This window comes from Chrysochloris asiatica, unplaced genomic scaffold, assembly GCF_000296735.1.
Source record: "Chrysochloris asiatica unplaced genomic scaffold, ChrAsi1.0 scaffold00078, whole genome shotgun sequence".
NCBI lineage: Eukaryota > Metazoa > Chordata > Mammalia > Afrosoricida > Chrysochloridae > Chrysochloris > Chrysochloris asiatica.
Genome location: NW_006408596.1, coordinates 2,805,275 through 2,820,610, shown reverse-complemented (window position 1 = coordinate 2,820,610; position 15,336 = coordinate 2,805,275). Strand labels below are relative to the sequence as shown.

The following is a 15,336-nucleotide window of genomic DNA, read 5'->3' as shown; positions in this document are numbered from 1 at the left end:
ACTCACAGTGACCCTGTACAGGGTTTCCGAGGCTGTAAATCTGTATGGGAGCAAAAAGCCTCATCTTCCTCCTGCGGAACAGCTGGTATTTTCTAACTGCTGACGATGAGATTAACAGCCCGATTTGTAAACACTATGCTACCAGAGGTCCTCAGGACTCCTATGGTATCTCCTTATTTCTCACTTCCTTCTTTATACAACATGACGTGTTATTCTTACCAAACAAAACTATCAAGATGAGATTATAATAAGCATAAAAACATACATGACAATAAAAAGATAATGCTGGTGCAGTGAAAAGCTTCTGCTTTTTAGGTTGAGGAAGCCCCTCACTGAGATGGACTGACACAGTGGCTACAGAAATGAGCTCTAGCATGATTTGTGAGCATGTCACAGGACCAGGCAGGGTTTCGTTCTGTGTGTACAAAGGGTTGCTGTGAATCAAAACCGAAAAGGAGCATCTAACATCCTCATCCTCTGGGGAAGAGGGTTGCCTGTGAACACTCTAAAACAATGACTGCTAGTCCAATGCCCACGTGAGGCTTCGTGTATAAGAAACCCCAAGTCACATCACATACAGTCCCTTACCTGCGCGATAGGAACTGCACACAGGGTCACACCAAATCCAACTGCCACAGTTTTGTGCCACGGTCTCACCAACTCTGAGAAACAGCGCCTCTTAAAGTTCGCCGCCGCAGGCATGCGCTGTCTGTACCTAGAGGCAAGTACAAGTTAGAAACAGAAGCCAACGTGAACAAAACGTAAGTACCCAACGCCGTACAACCCTCAAGGCCACGCAGGAACCTAGGGGAGACACAGGGGAAGCCCCCCTGCCTGCCGTCCCAAGCAGGAACGCGGGCCCCAGTGAGTAAGTAATGTTGTCTCCAAGCTTTCCGAACACCTGATGACCAAATGGACGGACGTTCCTGCAGGCAGGACGTGACCAACGTTTCCTGGGTCTCACATCACCCCGAAGAGGGATGAGGCCCAAGTTCCGGGGGGTTCCCACCGCCCTCAAGGAAACAAGGTCCTTAACAGTCCAGGGCTCCTGCCGCCCCCTCCCGGAACTCTTCTCCAGGGCTTCGACGAGAACCAGGAAGAAAACCCGAGTTTTGGTAGCTGGAATCCCTGAAAAGCTGCCCGCGGAGAGTGAACCCTCGACCCGAACAAAGGGGCGGGAGCGGGGACGCCACGGCGTCTCAGGGCGGCGGGACACCTCGGCCCGCTCGGCCGAAGCCTTGCTCCTGGCTGCACCGCTCTCCGCGCCACCTCCCTCCGTCCCTGCCCCGTTACTGGCCCGTAACCGTACCTAAGGAAGGAGGTGACGCTCCGCGACAGCCAACTCCTCAAAGCCGCCATCCCGCGGCGGGAAGACGCCAAACACACACGCCGGAAGTGACGCTACGGGACGAGCCGGGGGCGGGGCGCGTCCTCCTCCTGAGGAGCGGCCCTTGCTCCATGACCACGCCCCCTATAGAGCAGTCCGGATTGGCCAGACGAGAAAATAGAGGGTGGGGCTTAGCGTAACGGCTGTAACAGCCGCGTCCGGCTCCCAACCGCCAGACCCCTGCCTGAGCGCACTGAGCCCGCGAAGCGGAGTTCGGCGCCGTAAGTGGTGAGACGGAAGTGCGCCCAGGACAGACTGCCCTTCGCGCTGGGCTGCTGTGGGGCTAGGGCGGGGGCCGTGCGCGTGCGTGAGGGCGGGGAACGCGCGGCTGGGGCGCTGTCACTTCAGCACCAGGAAGTAGGTGGTCCAGCCGGCCAGCAGCAGTGCCCCGATGAGCACCGTGTAGCTGAGCAGCACGAAGGCCAGTAGCTCCCGCAGCAGCTGCAGCACGTGGACGGCGGACGAGGCCGGCATCGCCTGGGCCGAGGGCTGAGGACCTGCGGTGGGGCGCAGAAAGGCCTTGAGCGCAGAGTAGGGGGTGCCCCTTTGCACCCACCGAGACTGGGTCCTTGCTCTCAAAATACTGGGCACACTACAAAGTATAAGGAAGCCCAAGTGTTGCTCCGTAACAGCAATCTGGATGGTCTCTGCTTTTCCACTACCAAGTACTCAAACCATACCTACTACCATTTAGTTAATTCTGACCTGGTGATCCTGCAGGATAAAGCAGAACGGCTCCAGACGGTTTCGGAGGCTGTGCATCATTAATGGAAGCAGACTGCTTCATCTTTCGTCCATGGAGCAGCTAGGTTTCAACCACTGACCTCTCGTTAGCAGCCCAGCACTTAACCCACTGTTGCTGTTGTCAAGTACCATGGAGTCGGCTCCGACTCACATCCAACCTATAGAGTTTCAGAAGAGCACCTGGTAGATTTGAACTGCCGACCTTGCCATTAGCAGTCCAGAACTTATCCTTCAGAATCCTGCTGTGACGCTGTGGGTTAATGCACCTGACTGAAAAGCCGTTTGAACTGCAAGGTCGGTGGTTCAAGCTCACCAGCTGCTCCTCGGAAACCCTATACAGGGTCTCTATGGATCAGAACCGACTCGACACTTAACAACTTATCCTTCAGTGCCACACTAGGACTCCACTATAGAAGTCTAATTCTGTAATAATAGTATAATAAAACTCCTTTATTCTTCACTGCCACATCAGCTCAGGTGCTAGGCTAGCTACTGCACTACCTGCCTTTGTCTGGGTCCCTTTCCTCTCCGCCCATGCCCATCTGCCTCCTGCATTTTTAATGCTCCCAGGGCTGCTAATGGGCGGCTAGCTCCAGGCTGGAGTGAGGCTTCCCCAGCATGCATACCACAGCCCGCATCATCAGCCCTGCTGAGAAGGGAAAGGGGAGAAACCCACCTGGATAATGGGAAGGCAGCAGTCCTCACTGGAATCCCCTGGCCCCCAGACTTGTTAATGCACTGTTTAAAGATCTTTGCTTGATGGTCCACACATCATGCCCTTCTGGGGTGCCAAGTGGCGGTCACTGATCTGGTCCTGGGATCTTGTCTTTCCCTACTGTGCTCTTCTGCCATCAGTCTCAGTCCTGCTACTTTGTACCCCAGGCAGATTCAGATGGTAAAACTCACAAACCAGTTCTTGACCTCTACTGTTGCCCTGCCCAGAAGTTCCCCTTAGTGACCTCCATGAGCTTCCTTCCCCCTGACCCCAGTTCACTCACTTGACAAAGCTTGCAGGGCTCCTCCGCTGCCTCAGCTCCCAGCTAGTCTCCGGTCTGGCGTCCAAAGGCAGGCTTGCGCACACTCCCACGGGCTGTGGGGTTTTCAGGCAGCGGCTGTGCTCGCCAACTAGGTGTGGTCCAGACATCAATTACAACCTCCGCTTGGTCCCTGAGGTCTTAGGGAGCTGCGCGCAGGCGGGGCACTGCCCGACCTCGCCTGCGTCTCTACCACAGCAGCACGCTCCATGGGAGTTTCAAAGCTCTTGACTTCCGTGCGCTGAGGAAGCAGTACACTAGGGGGTATATCATGCCTCTTCTTGTCTTGCTTTCTAAACACTGAAGATGGAATATCGCTAAATAGTTCCTTTCTTACAAACTCACACTGACAGCAGCCCTCTCTTACTCGGAGCCTGGGACCAACCAGAAGAACCACTGAGCAAAAACATTCACTTATGACTCCCCACCTAATAGCAGACACTGTGGTCTTAAAAAGCATGTCACATTGAGCATGTGTGTGTGTGTGTGTGTGTGTGACAGAGAGAGAGAGAGAGCAAGCCTTGAGCCCCAGAATGCTCCCGTCTAATCTATACCAAGAGTTTAGTGGTTCACAGACAGCACTGGCATCTTCCCAACGCATCTACTTGTAACTTCAACTTCTTCAAATAGGAGGCAGGTGGGGCCCGTAAAGATTTCAGCACAGAGCCTCTTAGAAATAGCACTGAAGAAAGAAAACACAAACTTTATGCTGCTTCTGGTTCTTTTGCTTTTTTTGTGGCAACTAGAGAACATTTTTCTGACCCTTTAAAAAAAGCAGACAGCATAGCCATCAAGCCTTTTTACCAACATCATCCAGAAACAAATGGCTCCTTAATTCAATCAGGCTCCCTCATTATCAAATCATTGCCTCGGCCAAAGCCTGACTGAAGACAGGAGCAGAACATTACCCAGCTGTTCAGGAAGCCTGTTCTAGAAACTGCTCCCCCAGAGAACTGGTCATCTGAGGGACTTCCGTGCCTTGCACAGTCTCAGCGAAGAAAGTAAAGATGAGTGTTCTCCTCTTTGTACCTCATTCTGCACCAAAGCTAACATGAAAAAGAGAGGTTACTAAAACAGCCCTGATTCAGTTTGCTTTGAACTCTGTACCCTTCAGAATGCAAGTCCCAAGGCAGAGCTGGATTCTAGCCTTTGCAACCGCTACTTACCACCCAGATTGGGGTATTTTAAAAGAGCGGAGTGGCTGAAACTAAGAAAACATAACAGTTATGAGTTCAAATGAATTAATTTCAATATAGAAATCTGAAAAAAGATCCATTTCTGCCTTTTTCTTGGATTATTGGCTGACATGTCCTCTTGTTACAGTAGATCCTCTTTAAACTATACTATTGGAGACTGAACTGTGTCCTCCCCCACAATACATGCTGAAATCCTAACCCTCTAGGTCCTGTGAATGTGACCTTATTTGGAAACAAGGTCTTTGCAGATATAATTAAGATGTTGAGTTTCAGTTAAGATACTGAGTTAGGGACAACCACTGATGTTCCTTTCCTTACAAGAGAAGTGGTGGAACTCGTGAGACTAAGGTCCTTAGTCACCCTTTAGGTCTGGAGATACATAGTTTCTTGGCTCAGTTTTCCAGCTAAACAACAGATCTCTAAGGGGAAAAACATTAGGAAAGTATTCATCCCTTAGAATAAATCCACATTTGAATCAAAAGGGCAGCATTTACCCAAGGTCAAAGTTCAGAAGGGTCAGGAAAGGAGGAGGAACAGAAACAGGAAACAAAGGGAGGAAGTGGGATGAGTGATGTTACACTGTGGAGACTGCAATCAATGACATGAAACAAACTGTGAGTGAATTGTTGAATGGAAAACTGACCTGCTTTGTAAACCTTCACCCGGTTTACAATAAAATACATAAAAGACACAGGAGAATGCATATGAAGACACTCAGGGGAACACCTTCTAATGATGGTGGCAGAGACTGAAGTGAGATATGTATACCCCAAGGATTTACAGCATCCAGCAGGAGCTTTAGAAACTTCGGTATGAAGCAACCCTACCAAGACCTTCATTGGTGTAATGGCTAAAGAGCTCGGCTGCTAACTAAAAAGGTTAATGGTTTGAACCCACCAGCCGCTCTGTGGGGAGAAAAAGACGTGGTGATGATAGGTTACTGTTCAGAGCAGACTGGGGGGAACCCTAAGGGGAAGCTCTACTCTGTCCTGTACAGTTGCTGTGAGTTGGAATCGACTTTGATGACACACAACGGCAGCTTCCAAAAACTAGGGGAAAATACACTTCATTTTTGAGTGGCCCAGGAAGTGAATCCCTGACTGAATAAATGTGCCAGGCTATTGAGTGCCAATCAGTCTACAGAAGATAGCTAGGAGACAGCATCTGCACTGCCATCTTTATCACAGCCCCTCCTCCTGGCTGTGCCACATACCCAGTCCATTTGGGGGGTTTGTTTTGAACCTTTTACTATAGTTGGCATGAAGTCTTACAGAACAAATTTGCTTTCCACTCAACAATTTGTACATATTTTAAAGTATTTTCACCTGGAATTGAACTCTACCAAATACAAATGTATCCTCCGGGCATCAAGTTAATCTTTCACGCACAAACAAGACTAACAAGACACAGGCAAGCATGTCATATTTATCACAATATCAGGGCGGGCAGACCAAGGGTGGAAGAGCGTGCAAAGAGACCAAGCTCTCCACGAATGAAGTGTGCTGTTTTTAATCCTTCCTACTTCAATCATGATGCTCTTGCTTTAACCCAGTTAAAACTACAATTCAGATGCTTATGTCTCTGTTGGCTACAGAAAGACACAAAACAGGGTCTATGTAAACATCTTTATTAAGGGGACATCAGGTATAGTAGAACTGTTTCCCCAACCAGACAAAAGTCCAGGTGAGATGTAAACAATCCACCTTCTCCAAGAATCAGTGTAGCCTTTCTCAGTAAGGGCAAACACGTCTGAGACAGACTGCTTCAATGTCGTGTAATACAGAATTATCCACCGCTTTCTATTTGTGTACCAGTTAGGCAATGGATGTTTTTAAGGCTTGTGCTAACTGCGTTTTTTAGGAGCTGACCTCTCTATGATCTGAGCAGGCAAATATAGAGTCACAAGTGAATGTAGACACATGAGACCACAACTGAGTGTCTGTTCTTAGGACAAAAACTCCAGCAAGGAGACTTGACCAGACTTGAATTGAGTCCCAGGAGCCAGAAACATTGAGGGACAAGTTAGATTTCATTGTCTATGTCAGTTGTGGCTGGCAACTGTTGGGACCAGAAAGGATAAACTAATCTCCCTGGGATAACAAGTACTGGAGAAAGGATTTTCTACAACACAAATTGTTTTCTTTAAGACATTTCCAACTATTGAATGTCGGCAAATTCTGGGAGAAACAAAGCTTTTAAATGTTACCTCTTCTACTCTTCATTGTTATATTCAAGCTCACTACCATGAAATCACTTCTAGAACTGCACCACAGGGTTCTCTTTGTCTGCTCTCATCTTTATGAAAGCAGATCCTCAAGCCTGTCTTTCACAGCACCACTGGGGGTGGAATATTTACACGGCCAACCTTCAGGATAGGAGCACAAACTGCTTGCGCCTCCCAGGAACTTTCCGAGGCTAAAGAGATTTCTTTTTAATATCAGGATTTTTCTTTCCCTCATGACGAACAATGTACCTAGCAGAAATCCTCTAAGGAGAAGAGTGAAGGATAAACTTGTGTGGTTACTAATGAGCAATAGGAATAGAACCTGGGGTAGGATCCTGACTTTGGTCTCGGAGCAAAGTGGGGCCTCAGTGTCTTAAACTCACTGCCATCGAGTCGATGCAGACTTATGGTGACTCTATACAGAATTTCTGAGACTGTAAATCTTTATGGGAACAGAGAGCCTCATACTTTCTCCTGAGGAGTGGCTGGTGGGCTTGAACTATCATCTCTGTGGTTAGCAGCCCTATGCTTAGCCCACAGCTCCAGTGCTAATTTTTCTGGAGATCTGCACCAGGACTCAAAGCTCCTCCCAACAAACACCGTGGTATGGAGTGGAAAGAAAACAGGGAAGACGCACAGATCTCCAGTGTCTGTACTACAAGCCAACAGTAGTGCTGGACACCAAGACCATCAACCAACGCACCAGAGGGATGAGGCTACTGGAGCAGAGATGGAGACGGCTGGGTGTGTTCAAGCAGCTGAGTATGGAGGACTGCTGGAGAAGTCTGTGTGGACAGCTACCATGGATGTCAAGCTGCTGAAGATGCAAGAGCCACCACCACTGGCTGCAGTAGGCCTGGCTGGAGCTGGGGCCCATGACAGGCAGGGTAGAATTCCCAAACCCCAACAGAGGTGTCTACCGCAGACATTTCTCAGTGTTAGTAACACAAGTACTGACAAAGTATCATCAAATGGTTAAATTGCCAGGAACTGTTCCCATAAAGCATCTAATCCTGTACATTTTTACAGAAGCAGACTGTCACATCTGTCTCTTGTGTAGCAGATGGTGAGTTCGAACTGCTGACCTTTGGGTTAGCAGTTTCACACTTTAACCACTGTGCCACTAGGGCTTTACTTCTGTAAAGATCACAGCATTGAAAACCCTATGGGACAGAGCTGTTCTGCCCTCCAGGGCTGCCAGGAGTCAGAATGGCCTTGGTGGCCCTTCTGTCCTTCCGTGTAAAACAAGGGACCCTGGCGGTGCAGTGGTCAAGCACTCGGCTGACCAGAACTTAGAACCCACCAGCCACTCAGAATGAGAAAGCTACGTGCTCTGCTTCTGAGAAGATCTAGGGGCTTGGAAGCCCTATGGGGCAGTTCTACTCGGTCGCATAGCATCATCAATTGTGGAACTGACGGCACTGTATTTGGTGTTAACATAAAATGTTCTTAAGTTTAGAACTAAAAAGATTTACCTTGTCACACAAATCATAAACTTTATTAAAAGAGCGCCTCCAAAACTCTTGCTTTGAAAGAAGCAAAAGGAGACAAAATTTGCCTTCCAGACCATTAAGATGGAGACTGGAGACACGAGAAACAATGTTCCACAGCTCTAGAGTGAAGAAAAACTCTCAGGCCAGTGAGAAGAGGAGCCTGGGTCCCAGGACAGTTGTCACTGACGTGAGCATGATGCTCTATCCAGAAATACATCTCACTTCACTGAGGGCGAGACTTCTCACTTTCATATTCGCTTTCACTTCCTCAGTCCCTGAGCCTCCTTCTTTTATTTTACGAACTGGCTCAATTTGTGTGGCTGTATGGGCCATCGCCCCCCAACATCTTTAATGTATTTTCAGAGACTTCTAATGAGAGCCCTGAATTAGGGAAATTCAAAATTAGTGTTTCTTTTTACCCAACTTGAGTCTCTTCTATCCTCCTTTCTCCATGAAATTAGGAATACAGAAGACGAGCAGAAAAGAAAACCAGCAGTGTATATAATTTCAGCCGCTGATCCCGGAGTCGACTCTACCTTCTTGTGGTATTCTCCTGTGGGGCTTCACTTCTTTTCCGCCACTTCTTCCAAGGGGAGGCTCATTCTGCATCTCACTCGAGAAGTCTACTCTCAACACTCTAGACAGGCTTTTCCATTAGAGACTCTATCCAGCTGGCTCCATTCATTAGTTTAGTGGTGGCGACGACATATTCAGTACCACCATCCTCCAGCTGGGAGAGAAACCGCAGAGCAGCAATTTCTGCATAGGTCACGCCTCCAAGGAAAAAGATCAGAGTGACTCGGTTTTCTCCAGGCTGACCTGAAATGTAAGCATTTCAGAATTGCTGCCATTTTACGGAAACAAGATGCACGCCACACAAGTTTTTGCAAATGGTGCAGCCCCCTTCGTGTTCGTTTCCTGTGCGCGTTATGTGTGTGTGCGTGTTATATAAGCGAAGAGTATTATAGACATCATCTATTACTGGTGATTTTCTTCCTGCCTTGTAAAAAAATCTTATCATTCGTGAGAAAGAAAGAAAACAGAAGTATCTTGAACCAGATATCATTTCAGTGGAAATTCAGTCCACTGATTTCAATCTTACTGTTTTTTCCCTAACCACTGAAATCTTCAACTCAGAGGTTGAAAGCTGCTACTCCTGAGGGAGAAATATGATGACGGAGCTTACAATACACCTTGGCAAGCAACAAAAGACATATATTTGACTCTGACGCCTAAGTGCTTTACAAATATCTTTTGAAAAACAACTGCATAAGACATGCAAACCACCCTTATCTGCAGATCCTAGACTCACACTTACGTTTCTTTTGAAGGCCAGTGGGCAAAGGCTGCCGTTCCTCAAAGTGTGGTCCGGGGAGGATGCGGAGTACTTCTTCAATGCTCCGCCAGCCAGGCCGGGAGAGTAGCTGGGCCAGCCGCACACTGAGAGGGGCGTAGCCACTGTACACGTAGGAAATGTCAGTGGGATTCTGTTACCAAACAGAAGAACAAAGTTTGAAGATGCTGCAATGTGGAATCAACTCACTGGGGCCTTCTGGCCACTCCAAAATGAGTTCATCTGGCCTTGAAAGATAGAAACATGAACAGATCCCCAATGTCCTCCTTCAAACCACTGTAGTGGGGCTCATTCTCAGCAGCCAAGAAAAGTCACTCCAAGCATTTCTAAATTCTGAAGATGGAAAATTGCTACTTGGTTAGGGCAAAAAAGTTGTTAAGTGCTATCGAGTTGATTCCAACTCTTTCCAATTCTGTATAGGGATTCTAAGGAGTGACTGGTGCGTCTGAACCACCAACCTTGTGGTTCTCAGTCCAGTGCTGATCCTAGAGCGCCCCCACCCTCACTCCAGGAGTCCTATGTTAAAAAAACCACAATTACAGCTGCTATTGATTCAGACTCATAGTGACCCCACGTGTATCACAGTACAACTGTGCGCCTTTGGTTTTCAAGGGCTGATTGTTCTGATATAGATTGCCAGGACTTTCTTCCATGCTGCCTCTGGGTAGACTTGAATTTCCAACCTCTTTAGGTTTGCAGTTGAATGCATTAACTGTTTATAATACCTAAGGTCTCTCAGATATTTCTGTGAGTAGACACTAGTGAAAACTTCTTGGAGGGTAACTTGCTGCTAATCTCACGGTCAGCAGTTTGAAACTACCAGCTGGTCTGCAAGAGAAAGATGAGGCTATCTGCTCCCGTAAAGATTTACAGCCTTGCAAACCCTGTACAGGGTCGCAATTAAGTTGGAACCGATTCCATGGCACATAACAACAACAACTTTTCTTCATTTATCCAACAAACATGCTTTGGGGGAGAAGAGACACAGACCAAAGCACAAACATTCGAAGTGCAACACTATTAACAGCAAGAGGACTCCTGGTGTGGTGCTGTAGGGTCAGCACTGCAAAGCTCAAGGTCAGCAGTTCAAACCCACAGCTGCTCCTCGGCAATGCCACACAGGGTCACTGTGAATTGGAACCGACTCAACGGCACTTATCAATAACACATTAACAGCAAAAGACTGAAAACAACCTGAATTTCCTTTCATTGAAATCTGTCCCATGACAAAACAAGTACACCCTCAAAACAGACCATGATGAAGTACTTAGAGTGTGATATCACAGAACCATCTTGGAGGGGGGAAAGAGACAGATGGAAGGCTGGGGTGGGGAGAAAAGCTGTCCTATTATTGTTGCTGTTAAGAATGGTGGGTCCCCACTCATAGCTATCCTGTATAGGGTTCTCAAGGAGCTGGTGGGTTTGAAATTCCAATCTTGCAGTTAGAAGTCCAGTGCTTATCCAACAGCAACGCACCAGGATATATAAGTGTACACATATATATTATATATATGTTGTTATTGTTAAGTGCTGTCGAGTTGGTCCTGATTCATAGCAACTGCTGTATAGGGTTTCCAAGGAGCGAATGGTTAAGTTTGAACTGCTGACCTCGTGATTCAGACTGCCTTGTGATTCAAATAGCCTTGTGGTCTAGTGCATGACCCCACAGCGACACACTAGGACTCCTATTATATATACAGCCAATAAGCAAGCCTGGGTCAGGGCTCTGAGGCTATAAACCTTTGCAGGAGCAGAGAGCCACATCTTTCTCCCATAGTATATATACATATACATACATACATACATACATAGACACAGGGAGTCCTGGTGTAGTGCTGTGTGCTAATGCGTCAGATTGCAAAGTCATTAGAACTGAAAAGTCGGTGGTTCAAGCTCACCAGCTGCTCCTTGGAAACCCTATATAGAGTCACTATGAGTTGGACCCGACTCGATGGCACTTCATAACAACAACAATAACACATATATACATGTAGGAGAAATATGAGGCTCTCTGCTCTGACAAAGATTTAAAGCCTCAAAAACCCTATACAGGGTTGTTATGAGTCATAACACATATATACATGTAGGAGAAATATGAGGCTCTCTGCTCTGACAAAGATTTAAAGCCTCAAAAACCCTATACAGGGTTGTTATGAGTCAGAACCAACTTCATGGCACTTAATAATAACAATACATATATGCATATATGTGTGTTATTGTTATGTATATATATATATGTGTGTGTGTGTGTGTGTGTGTGTGTGTGTGTGTGTGTGTAGATATCTATATATACACATACCTACATACACAAAAGGAGCTCTGGTAGCGTAGTGGTTACGAATCGGGCTGCGAACCGGAAAGTCAGCAGTTCGAAACTACCAGCTGCTCCGTGGGAGAAAGATGAGGCGATCTGCTCCCGTAAAGATTTACAGCCTCGGAAACCCTATTCAGGGTCGCTATGGGTCGAAACCGACTCGACGGCACTTAACAACAACAACAACATACACAAAGGCTTCATAAAGGTCATGGGAAAATTAGATTACACGTCATTTACCTTGAACTTTTTGAAGGCCTAGTGATGTATAGCTGACCCTCCCTTAGAGTCAAAAAAGGCACATATAATTTACAGTTAAGCCCTGAACAAAATAAGTGTGAACCGCGTGGGCTCACCTCTAGGCCGCTATTTTTCCCTCCTGTTACTGCAGTGTGGCCAGCACTCATTTAGAGCCTGTGATGCCAATCACTTGTGTGTGAGCACGTGTCTCTCCACAACTGCACATGAGCCCCGGTACCGTGGTTTGGGTTTGGTCAATGGAGGGCCACCGAGGGATGCTGGAGGGTGGGCAGCAGCATGAGGTGCCGTTGTTGTAGGCTACTTGTGTCCCTCAACTATGGCCCCTCAACCGTCATCTGGATGACAGTCTCTCATACAGCTCTTCTCTCGGGTCCTGGAAGAGGTTTCTAGAACAGCTCCCTCTGTAGCCTTCAGGTGATAAGAGCTCCTGACTGTATTACCTTCCTCATGCCCTCCAGCTCTGCCTCTGCTTCCGGCTGGACACAACACATGACGGCACTGCTCTTCCAAAAGCATTACCCAGGATTACTGTAAACAGTAAGGCCCATGTGTGCAGACTACCACTGTCCCACATGGTTTCAAAGCTGTGGCTTTTGGAAGCAGATCAGCAACCCTATCTTCTGAGGTGCCTCTGGTACAAACTGCCAGCGTTTTGGCTTGTAGTCAAGTGCTTACCCACCTAGGATCTAACCCTATACTGTCATGGTTGTGTGCCATTAGTTAGCTTCTGCCTCACAGCAATCCTGCAGGGCAGAGCAGACCTGTCCCAGAGGGTTTTCTAGGATGAAGTCTTTTTGGAAGCTGATCGCCAGATCTTTTCTCCCATGGAGCGGCTGGTGGGTTTGAACTGCTGACCTTTCAGCTGTTAATCAGGTGCTTTACCATTATGCCACCAGTCCTCCTTTATGTTGTCATAATAAACCTTTAACTAAAGAAATTAAACTGCTTTCTTACTTGTTCGTTGACATCGTCCATCCAGAGCCGCAATGTTTTGCGAATTGTCGGGTAATTGTTCCGGCCCCCTGTCTGCGGTCGCAGGAGTCCAGCTTTCTCAAGGTTGTACAAGGTCAGGATGTGTTCATAGCCGTAGGTCTGTAATGTAAGGGCTGTGGCTTTGATGTCGGTTCAGGAAGACGGTTTCAGCTAATTTCTAAAAAGAGCACTTCCAACAAATGCATTTGGTTTGTTCTCTAAGGCACAATGCCAAAGTCCAGGCAGTGCCTGCGAAGGGCACAGGTGACAGGCTGGCGGGGCATAACTGATCCCAAAATTGCTTGCCTATTATAATTAATCCAGTTGACTGATTCAAACAGATTTAAAAATACTCTGAAATATTAGAAACGTTACATGAACAGCCAGTAAACTACAATATTTGGGAGGCTTCAAAAAGCTCGTGGAGAAAATCTGACTTGATGGTACTTAACAACAACAACAACATGAGGAGTAGAGTTCAGTTCTGTTACAAAATTTTAAAAAAGACATAACAGCTAACGCATACGGATAGAGGACAACTTCGGAGAGATCGCGAGTCCGGTTCTAGCGCACTGTGATAAAAGCAAATTATTGCAATAAAGCAAGTCTGAGAAATATTTTGGTTTCTCAGTGAACATAAAAGTTATTTTTATCCAACTGATTACTACAAGAACAAGCAAGTTGCTCGCCAAGGAGACATCAAGGCAAGTGGTCAGGTCCCCTCAGGGCAAACCCCTTCCAAGACTAAGACTCAATGGGAATACATGCTCTGATTGGTGACCACGCTCATCACTGATAAGGGAAAGTGATGGAAAAACAGCAATGAAGCCGCGAGCTAAGCCCTACAATGGTCAACAGAGTCCTGTGAACCTGGGTGGAGATGTGATAGGCCAGAAGTATGACAAAACCTGGGGGCTCTGGGGCCCAGAGTCAGTGACATAGCCACAAAGGACTAGAGTGGAGAGTGAAGGGTCCAGCTGATAAGAAGAGAGGGCAAATGCATAAGAACACTCACACTTGCACATAATACCCACTTGACCTGGCTTCTATGACTGGATGATCAGAAGAAGAAGAGGAAAAAAAAAAAGAGTAATCTGATACAATTTGATGAACTTGACTTACACCTACGGATGCAGTGGCTCAAAACAGGGAACAAATGTTTACAGTAAGGATCATTCCCACCCCCTCCATACACAGAGTAGACAGGGATGGGCAACTTGGACATTAGCTACCCAAAATGGAAGGGAGAGGGACTACAAAGGCAAGAAGTGACTGGCTTACAAGCTTTCAAGAGGGAGCCTAGATCCAGAGGGTGTGGAGGAAGGTAGAATCTCCACTGAGAAGTATCCAATCTGTCTGATGAAATGGATGTGGATAGGTCTCTTGTGATATAATAGTGAATAATTGTTATCAGGACTGATTGTGAGGGTTGGAAATGTAAAGGTAGATGTTTTGTAGCAAAAGGGGGGGAGTGATTGACTTTGCAGTCTAGGAACTGAGGTCCCTGGTACCATCAAGGGAGAAGAGAAGATAGTGGCACCCTACCCAGAGAAGCAGTGACACCAGAGATGGAGGCAGAGATGATGACATGGAGAGATGGAGTGACTGGGGAGTTTAGACACAGAGAGGGAAAGGGGCTATGTGCTGACGACTGGGGGGCAGGCTTGCAGTGTATACCCTTTAGTTGGTTGATGATGCACCGAGGGGATTGTAATCATGGCAATGAAACAATATACGATAGGATGAATGTAGAGCTAATGTTCTCCCATGTAAACTATCACATAATTCACAATAAAACATTAAAAAAAAAGAAGTTATTTTTACAATACAGGATAGTCTTAAATGTGCAGGAGTGTTTTGCAAAAGTCTGAAACAGCAAGGGAGTGGCAAAATGTGACACAGACAGACAAAGTGAGCACACTGTAGGAAAAATTGTACCAATAGATGTGCTCAATGCAGGGTGACCACAAACATTCAGTTTTGGGGGCAGGGGAGCAGTCTCTACGAAACACAACATAGTGAAATGGAGTAAAATGCGTATGCCTGTAACACCGGCTGCATGCCGAACACTGCCCTAAGTGCTTTACTCATGTTAACTCAGCAATTCATCCTGTCACCCTGAGACGGATTCCTGCTATCTCCCTTTTAAGGAGACGTTTAAATAGCAGGTCTGAGGTCCCACATTACTAACGAGGAGCAGATGGAAACAGGGTTACTCCAAAGCCTACACAGGGTAACATTCGTTACATTCAGATGCCAAGGAGAGGGGCCTGGAAGGATGAAACCCATGCACTGCCAATGGCCCTATCTGGGGAGGGGAACGAGACAGGAATGTGGGTGCAGGGGTGTCAGAGTCT

The 15,336-nt window shown here is 47.1% G+C and overlaps 2 protein-coding genes across 3 annotated transcripts in view; both read right to left on the bottom strand.

The window, feature by feature from the left end:
* The window catches only part of DIABLO (diablo, IAP-binding mitochondrial protein), a 51,578-nt gene extending 50,219 nt beyond the window's left edge, over window positions 1-1,359 (bottom strand). For both annotated transcript variants that reach the window (XM_006865389.1, XM_006865390.1), the window contains exons 1-2: window positions 1,310-1,359; window positions 589-715 (exon numbers count right to left, since the gene is read on the bottom strand). In XM_006865389.1, coding sequence (XP_006865451.1) covers window positions 589-715; window positions 1,310-1,359 — 177 coding nt within the window. The remainder of the gene's footprint in view (window positions 1-588; window positions 716-1,309) is intronic.
* Window positions 1,360-8,715: 7,356 nt separating this feature from the next.
* Window positions 8,716-15,336, bottom strand: part of VPS33A (vacuolar protein sorting 33 homolog A (S. cerevisiae)) — a 50,959-nt gene continuing 44,338 nt past the window's right edge. Inside the window, exons 11-13 of the mRNA XM_006865487.1 lie at window positions 12,962-13,099; window positions 9,397-9,565; window positions 8,716-8,897 (exon numbers count right to left, since the gene is read on the bottom strand). Coding sequence (XP_006865549.1) covers window positions 8,716-8,897; window positions 9,397-9,565; window positions 12,962-13,099 — 489 coding nt within the window. The remainder of the gene's footprint in view (window positions 8,898-9,396; window positions 9,566-12,961; window positions 13,100-15,336) is intronic.